This window comes from Hipposideros armiger, unplaced genomic scaffold (genome assembly GCF_001890085.2).
Source record: "Hipposideros armiger isolate ML-2016 unplaced genomic scaffold, ASM189008v1 scaffold_107, whole genome shotgun sequence".
In the NCBI taxonomy this organism is placed as follows: Eukaryota; Metazoa; Chordata; class Mammalia; order Chiroptera; family Hipposideridae; genus Hipposideros; species Hipposideros armiger.
The window spans coordinates 4,105,847-4,114,414 of NW_017731457.1; the positions used below are offsets into that span (position 1 = coordinate 4,105,847).

General features: G+C 57.3%; 1 protein-coding gene across 2 annotated transcripts; it reads left to right on the forward strand.

Annotated features, from left to right (window-relative positions):
- The first annotated feature begins 265 nt into the window (after positions 1-265).
- Positions 266-8,258, forward strand: NAT16 (N-acetyltransferase 16 (putative)). 2 transcript variants are annotated; one of them, XM_019646821.1, is made up of 4 exons: positions 266-625; positions 4,186-4,585; positions 5,344-5,568; positions 6,184-8,258. In XM_019646821.1, exons 2-4 carry the CDS (start codon positions 4,190-4,192, stop codon positions 6,754-6,756), a joined length of 1,194 nt encoding a protein of 397 aa, XP_019502366.1. In that variant the 5' UTR covers positions 266-625; positions 4,186-4,189; the 3' UTR covers positions 6,757-8,258. The 2 variants fall into 2 exon arrangements, with proteins under 2 accessions (XP_019502366.1, XP_019502367.1); XM_019646822.1 differs by lacking the exon at positions 266-625 and adding an exon at positions 1,346-1,511.
- The last annotated feature ends 310 nt before the right edge of the window (positions 8,259-8,568 follow it).

Sequence of the window (8,568 nt, forward strand, 5' to 3'; positions counted from 1 at the left end):
GGGGTGGGGTGGGAGTGGGAGGAGGATTACGTTCAGGGGGTGGCCCTGGAGACCACGGTACTAGGGACATGGGGCGATAACTAAGCCAGCAATCACCCACTCCACCAAAACCCAAGACACTTCCCCACCCTCAGTGCCGCTCCCCCGCGGCACTGAGGGGGACAAGGGGCGGAGTCTCGCCGGCATAACTCGGCCATACAGCTGCGCCCGCGGCGGGGACCGCACCGCCGGCGACCACTGCTCTGCTTTGCAACCCTCCCCCCGCCCCCGCCAGCCCCCGGCCGGACCTGAGTCCGCTCCAGATCCATGCCGTGTTTCCTCGGCGTCGCTGGGGTCTCCGCCCCTCGGAGTCGCACGCCAGGGCCCAGCCGCGCGTCGCCTCAGGAGCCACTCACTGCCCGAACCAAGTACCGCTGGGCGCGGGAGCCAGCCGGCCTCACGGAGCTGCCGCGCAGACCCCACCTTCTCATTCAAACTCTGAGCCTGGACCGGTGCAGTACCCGCGCGTCACCTGAATTTGACCCTCGGGGCTCCGAAGTGACCCCCTTCTCGGCACAGTTCTCTGTCTCCGTGGCTGCCCGGCTCCACTTCTCAGCATCCCGGCCCTGGCTCCGACTTCGGCAAGGTAGGGGAACTGCGAGGACTGGGGGCTAGGGGCTGGCGTGCTCCTCCGCCACAGAATGGGGACGGCGGAGGCCATCGTACCCCGGGGGAAGAACGCCGCTGCGCCCCCCGAGGCCCAACCCCTCCCAGTCCCGTGACCTAGATAACTGAGACCGTGACTTTGCTTCAGGTGTTTAGATGCGCGCTCCTATCATCCCTCCCCCACCCCGTTGCCCTTTTGCTCCCATTTGTCCCCAGGATTTGGAGCCTAAGGGGACCCCTGCGAAGTTAGACAGCTTCCTTTGGAATCTCCCTCCCTCCTGCTTCCCCCAATCCCATTCCAGGAAGGGGGCTGAAGGAAGACCGGGGAAGACCCTCCAGTACAGTTTCCATCCTCTGTGTCTGTGGCCCTCTAGGGTACCCCCTCTCCCCGACTCGTTAGTCCGTCTTCCCCATCCCTTGCCTCTGCCCCACTTCGTCTTGGCTCCCCTTCCCCTCTTCTCGAGGTCTCTATTCTCTTCCAGCCTGTTTGGCTTTCTTGTTGCCTTGACCCCTTCCCCCACCACACACCAGGGAGAAGGGGGGTGTGTCGCGCTGCTTTCTATTTATGGTCTCCCTGGGGCGGGGGTGCAGTGTTAGGACTTTTTTTGGCATCCGCTGAGCCCTCGGTCACGAGGTATCATGTCTGTGATTCCGTATCCGTGACTCCTGGCGCTCCCCTCTCCCACCCTCTCCCGTCCGGAATCTCCGTGTCCGCCTTTGTCTCCTTTCTGCTTCCCGTCTCGTCCTTTTGGCTCTCTTCTTTGGGCGCTTTGTGTAGCTGCCCTCTCTTTGTCTCCGCCTCTCTGCCCCCTCTCCTCCCTCTTCCAGCTCCGAAACGCTGCGACCTCAGGGCATCGGTATTTCAGGTGTGTGGGGTGCGGTGGAAGTGGGGTGGGGGGTAGGGGGCTCCCAGAATGCTCAGCGATGACTCCAATCATCCCGGTCTCCCTAGAGTGATCATTCATATTTATGAGATTGAAAGAACGGATACAAGGATGCGGGGCTATGGATGGCAAGGGAAATGCTGCCCCTCTTCCTAGAGCTTGGTCCAGACATCTAAACTACGTTCCCCACAGTGCCCCGGAGGCACAGGTTGCCTCTGCTTAGACACTTTAAGGGAGTTATAGTTCAAGGAGCCAGGTTGGAGGGTGTCCGGTTGGAAGTGATCAGGGTGTGCAGCAAGGGTTGGGGGGCTGGCCAGTAGCTTTGGCTTGGCCCAGAACCCCTGACCTATTTTGTTCCCAGCACCCACCTCCCCCAGGGTTTAAGGACCTTGGAACCTTTGTGTCCCCCCCAAAAAGAATACGAGTAGAGGAGTGCCTGGGAAGAAAAGCTGGGGGAATAATTGGCAAGTTTTTCCTTCTTCCCTTTGACCCTGGAAACTCCCTGCCTCCCCTAACAAACAATGGTATCTGAGATGGTACAGAGACACCGCTGAAAATAGTCTCCCCATCTTGAAAGCAAGGGAGGGGAACAAGAGCCTCATGTCTTAGATTTGTTGGATGTGTTCCAGTTTACAAGTTGCTCACATTCTGCCCCCTTTGGAGGCGGTGGGGAATTGCTGGAGTTACCACGGAACTACCAGCTTGTATTTTTCCAGGGACCCGTGAACAGCTTGTGAGGTTGCCTAGAGATGAAGATGGGAGCCACAAGTTAACCTGCTTGTCTCTAGGACTAATCATTCCCAGAGACTGGTGCAAGGAGTCTGATGCTTGAGCTTGTTTGTTGGCCTAGAAATTGCTGACAGTGAGGGGAAGGCGGTGGGGATTCCTCCCAAAATTCCATCTCTGGTTCTGAGTCAGCTTAGCCCTTAGCTCTTGAGACCTCTGATTCCTGCCAAGGACCCAGTAATTCCTATCCTTGCTCTTCAGGCTGGGTTTGGAGATCCATCCACAAAGAGGTCTCTCCCACTGGCCTAGGAGCCAGGAAAACTTAACTTGTAGCCTGGCTCTGCCCAAGCTGAGTTACCTTAGGTAAGATCTTAACCATCTTGGGCCTTGATTTGCTTGCTGTGAAAGGGATGGATTGAACTTGGTGGTCTCTAATGACCCTAGCAGGGGCTCTAAGATCCTCTGAGCCTGTGCCTCTGATAATACTGGTATGAGTTGCCCTACCCCACCTGGCTTATCTGGGAGAGACTTAGGCATTGGTATCAGATTGAAAAGAATGAGGAAGATGGTGTTCATGTTTGGAAGCTTGTTTGTACAGCAAGCACTCTGTGTTTATGTAAACCACATTTATGGTATGGAAGCTGAAATCATCCCTAAACCACCCCTTGCTGCCCCTCCCAAGCCTAGCTCATGTTCTTGTTTAAAAAAGAAATCCAACTAAGCCAATATCACCCTCCACAGAGTAGCTGGTGTGTATGTCCCCTGGGATATTGGTTAATGATGTTTAATGTAGGTTATGTGAAGGGAGAATTATAACTGACTGAAAGAGAGATGAGGAGTTATTTGATTGGTTGATTTGGTTGGTCTGGAGGAGTGAGGTCTGGAAATAGGGAGTTATTAGGACTTGGGGAGGGGGCTTTCTCTTTGGCCCTGTCTCTGGACAGGGAAAAGAGAAAAGCCAGAGACCAAAGTGGTGCCAGATCCATAGGGGACTAACCCCAAAAGGAGACTTCGAGGAATGGGAAGGGCAGGGAAAGTCCTGTATGGGAGATGGGCAAGGATTACAGGAACAAACTTTAAGAGGGGGAGGAGGAGAAGTAGAGAGAAGAGGGGGAAGAGGAGGGACTCCATCTTTGGAGGGGAGGAAAATGGGGAGGGGACATGGGTGATCTTGGTGGACATTTTGCTTGCTGGAGTTCCAGCAGAACCCTTTTCAAAATGATCATCTCACCTGGGAGTGGAGACAAATCTTCCTAAGGAGAAGGGAACAGACTTGAGAAAGGAACGGGTGGTTTTGATGAGCCTGGGAGGGTCAGCTTGAAATTTTCTAATGGAGCTGTCTGTCTGCCCACTCTTTGGTTTATGTTTGAATATGTGTGTTGGAGGGCACTGGGGCAGCAATATAAAGGCGATCTGGGATCTACATCCCCCTCCCTTTGCCCTGGAATGATAAGCGACAGTGGCAGGAAAGGGGAGGAGTTGAACCCTCTGTTCTCCACCCCTCCCCTCCCCCAACCAAACCCTCCTGCAGGGAAAGGGGAGATTGATGAGAATTTCATTCTCATGTTCTTGTAGAGAGGTGGTGGGACCCTTGAGGGAATGTCCCTCCGTTATTTACCTCCCACCACACCTTTCCTTTGAGTCCTTGGGCTGACTGGGAATGGAGGGGATCAAGGGCTAGTCTCTGGGGGAGCTCACAGGGTCCTGAATTTGTGAGTGTTGAGGAGCATCCCCGTAGGGTGGAGCAGAGTAGGATTGGGAGTTCTGGGAGCTTGTGGGAGGTGGGGAGCTAGAGGCCCTCTAGTCCGAGGATCTGAGTGGAGAGCAGGTGTTTGTGTAGGGAGGGGTTGTAGGGACTGTTTGTGAGTAGGGGGCCAGATGTGGAAACAGTGGGCTCTGACCCCGATGCTGGGTTCTCTCCTTACTGCAGGGTAATGAAGCTGGAAGCTAGCTGTGGCATAGGCACCTCAGAGGTCCCTAAGGCCGAAAAAGAGGCTGAGCCAGATGCGGAGCCACTCTCAGAGACCCGTCCACAGGAGGCCAGGACCAAGTCCAAGTCTGAGTCAGCACTTGAGGCTGAAGACAAGCTCCTGGGGGCTGAGTCAGGGCCTGAGGCCAAGGCCAACTCCTTGGGGTCCAAATCCCGGTCCGGATCCGGGCCTGAGGCCGAGCAGTTGGATTTCGTGTTTGCCACAGAACAGGAGTTTGAGGAGGTGCTGGCCATCTCCGGGGGCATCTACGGGGGCCTCGACTACCTTCCCAGCCGCTACCACAGCTGGCTCCGGGATCCCAACCGCACTGTGGTGCTGGCCAAGCGCAACGGAAGAGTGGTGAGAACCGGGGGGCGGGGCCCAAGTGAAAAGGGGTGAAGCCACGTTTGGGTGCCTGGATCTTAGGAAGGAGAGAAAGCGAGCCTCTTCCCCAGCCCTCATCCGGTTGCTGAGGATACAGAGTCGGCTTCGGAACTAGAGAGTAGGGTGGAACCAAAGAGTGGGGCGTGCGGATCTAGGGGCCCAGCCAGTGAGGGTAGGGTGGAGAAGTGTAAAACTCAGAAGAGCAGAGGGACGGGAGGGACTGGTGAGAGCTTCAGTATTTTAGGATTTGTTTGAGGCGTTTCAGACGGCAGGAGCACAAAAAGAGGGGAGCAGGTAAGTGGGATAGACTGGAGGGGGGTGCAGTTAGAGCGGAGCCAGGACCCCTTAGTAAGCTGAACTCTCGCACTAAGAGGGCCTGCCCAGAGATGCGGTGGTGAGCAGCACCAGCTCTGAGAAGAGCTTCGGGCGGAGCTAAGAGGAAGAGGCGTGGTAGGTACCAGGGGATGGAGCCAAGGAAAAGGGGCGTGACGAGCGGTCAGGGACCTTGTGCTCCAGAAGCCGCAGCAACTCAAGAGGTGGAAGCAACCCCGGCAAAGGACCCGCTCTGGAATCCGAGACCCAAGTGCTGAGGAGAGCTCCCTGGGCAGGCCCCAGATCTAGCCTGGCTCTCAGGGTGGTGACCAAGAAGCACTCAGCGTGTGGGAAGAGGCAAACCCTGTGAGCAGAAAGGGACCTAGGCGGGGAAGGGGTCCCCTAACCGCCTCGGTCCGCAGATCGCGCTGGAGTCGGTGCACGTGATCGACGCCGGGGAGACCGCTCTGGTGGAGGGGCTGCGCGTGGCGCCTTGGGAGCGTGGCAAGGGTGTGGCCGGGCTGCTGCAGCGCTTCCTCTCACAGCTGGTCAAGCAAAAGCACCCGGGGGTCAAGGTAGTACGGCTCACCCGGGACGACCAGTTGGGCCCCCGGGAGCTGAAGAAATACCGCCTAATCTCCAAGCAGGTGAGAAGGACAAGGGTGCTTGGATGGCCGGTCCTGTCCCCTGGGGCATCTGGGCGTCCTCCCCCATGCCCAGCCTGTCATCGGTTTTCTTTCTCTGACGGCTCTGAGTGCGGGCGCGCATGAGCCTTGCCCTGGGATTCCCTGTCCTAACCCAGGCCCTTTTGCCCAAGAGAAGTCACTCAGCTCCCGACTCCCAGCGGTCAAGCCCTCAGTCTTTACTCCGGGAGGCTGAAGAGGCCAGGAGTCGGACTTTCGTGACCCTGCCTCCCTACATCGATCCTGTCTCCCTTTAGGGACCCAAACATCTTAATCTGAGCCTTCTTCCTTCCCCTTCTTCCTCCATCCCACCAACTCATCTGCTTCTCTCCGAAACCCAGGGGCCCACACCCCCAGTTCCTTGCTACTCCCCACTGACCCCAACTCCTATTCAAAAGAGTTGCCCTGGTTCCTCCAGACGACCCTCGGGAACCCAGGCTTTCACATACTCCATTCCATGCGGCCCCGCACGATCTGTGGGGCCCAAGTGGGGAAACCCGTGGGAGTGAAGATGCCGAGAGGCGGCGGGCTCGCCAGCCTTCCCACCGCCTGTCCTGCGCTCACTCGTGCCCCCCGCAGGGCATCCTTTTGGTTCGATTCAACGCGTCGGCGCTGCTGGCGGGGCTGGGCGCGCGGCTGGCTGCACTGCGGGCCGCTGGCACCTTCTCACAGCTGCCCACCGAGACCCTGTCGGAGGCAGGCGGCGACGTAGCACGCCTCCTGCTGTCACCCTCCGTACAGCGCGACGTGCTTCCTGGCGGGACCATCATCCAGGACTGGCAGCCCTACCAGCCAAGCGAGAGCAACCTGCGCCTGCTGGCGGCCAAGGGCCTGGAGTGGCGCGTGGACAGCCGCGCGCGGCCGCGCGTGCTCACGCTGTGCACGCGCCCCTTCCCCATCCCGCATGGCGGAGATGGCACTTGGTGCTACCTCAACATTGACGCCTTCGGCTGCGACGGCGCGCAAGTGCAGAGCCAGTTCCTGTGGCACCTGCAGCGCCAGGCCCCGGGCCTCGCCGGCCTCAACGTCATGTGCCAGCTCTTCCTGGCGCCCCAGTTGTGGTCACAACTGGCCGATTTCTGCCAGGCCGGCTTGGGGCTCGAGCTGGTCAAGGGTTATACTGAACAGTACCTGCTAGAGGCTGACATCTGAGGCCTCTACTATCTGAGGAGAGAGGAGCACTTTAGAATAGGCCCCATCCCCAGATCCCGCACCCTATTTGCAAACTCCACCTCCTACCCCTGCCCTTTGCCCTGCCGCCTACCCTTACCTGATGCCCACCCCTCCCTTCCTTTTCCCCCTACCTCTCTTTGTCATCTTGCCCTTAACGCCCCCAAACGCCCTGATCTGAATCACCAGGTTTGGGGGAGCCCATTGCGCTGCTATTATCTGTCCTTTCCCCTTCCCCACCAAAGAACCGGTTCGTTCACAGGCTTCAGAGCCTTTCCCTATCTGTCTCCTTAGCCTGAGAGTGAACTCTGCCCTTCCTGGCTTCTCCCTTCTGCCTCCTCCTGGGTAGAAGCGGCAGACGTGTGCAATGCCCAGCACCTGGTCAGGAGCACAGCTGCCCAATATGTATTACATTTTTTCCTCCTGCTCTTTTTCAAGCCCTCAGAGCTTGCCCTGTGCTCCCCTCCTGGATGCCCTCCCAGTCTCCTGTGCCTCTGGATCTGTGTCCTTTCACTCTTTGCTGTGCCCGCATCTTCCTCCTCTTCCTCCCTGGACCTCCCCAACACTTAGCTACTCATTGCCGGTGTTTCTGCCTCTTTATTCTCCTTCCTCATGAACTCTTCATCACCCGCCCAGTGTTCAGTATGGAGAGAGCCCCTATAAATTAAGTAGATTTATAACGCCACTCCCTTTGGCCCTCTGTTTACACTCTGATGATGCACCTGTCTGAGCCTGTCCTCTCTAACTGCTGTTTCCTCCAACTTTGGACGATGTTGCTACTTCGCAGGTCCCCTCCCGATTCCCCCAGCCAGCGGCATGAACCAGGGGGTTTGGCTCGGAGAGTTTGGTGCAATGGAGGGCAGGTCCCTCAGCTGGTGTGGGACTGCCTCCTGATTCTAACCAGGCTGCCTTCTAGTGAAACTAATCCCCACCTCCAGATATTTCTGGACACTCCTCCCTTCCTCTGGTTCCTTTATGCTTTTTGGACTTTGACAGTCTTCTATTTAAATGCAAGTAGTAACAGCTGCATTTGCACAGTGCTGTCTCCTACACTGGATCCTCGCTTCTACCACAGAGAGAGGAAGCAGACAGAGGCTCAGAAAAATCAAAGTGACTTCCCAATCACTCGCAGTAGCTGGGAACCTCACAGGAACTAGAACCCAGGTGTCCCAAGCCCAAGGCTTGCCTCAGAAACTCACTCTGCATGACGGTGGTAACTTGAACATCTTGTTGGACAATGGACAGTTGCTAAGGATTTGTTGACAGCAAACACAGGGTTCGCTGGGGATGGAATCCAAGACAAGGGCAGAGGAGGGAGCCAGGAGGTGGAAGGTAGGCAAAGAAGACCGCCGCTGCTTCACCAGTGTCCCCAGCTTTCCTGTTGTGCTGCTCTGCTTCTCCTGCCTCAAGTGCCTGGCCATGCTGCCACGCTCCCTGTCACTTCAACCTTTGGATTTGTTGCAATAAAATGTACCCTTAGCCCACCCTCTGTGTCTGTTTCACTTCTTCTCAGCGGGGAGGCATAAGACGCATTATCCTCCCCCTTCCCCAGCAGCCTGTATTAGAGAGGATCTCTAAGCCCTGTGGCAATAGGGCTAATGACTTCCTGGAGGGGAGCTGGGGAAGGCTGCTGGCCCTTGCCCGCCTCCACCCCCAGCCCAGCCAAGCAGCAGAAAGCAGCGATTGCTCAGAAGCAAGGAGGGCAGCAGCGCGGAACCCTGACTCCCCCCAGCTTCGCTTTCTCCTGGAGTGGGCTGCTGTCCAAATTCTAAGGGCTCTTCCCCCAAGTTCCCC

Excerpts from the sequence above, each read along its gene's own strand:
- NAT16 (XM_019646821.1), top strand. The coding sequence starts at position 4,190 with ATGAAGCTGGAAGCTAGCTGTGGCATAGGCACCTCAGAGGTCCCTAAG. Across the intron at positions 4,586-5,343 it reads CCAAGCGCAACGGAAGAGTG|ATCGCGCTGGAGTCGGTGCA; the intron begins GTGAGAACCGGG and ends CTCGGTCCGCAG. Across the intron at positions 5,569-6,183 it reads ACCGCCTAATCTCCAAGCAG|GGCATCCTTTTGGTTCGATT; the intron begins GTGAGAAGGACA and ends TGCCCCCCGCAG.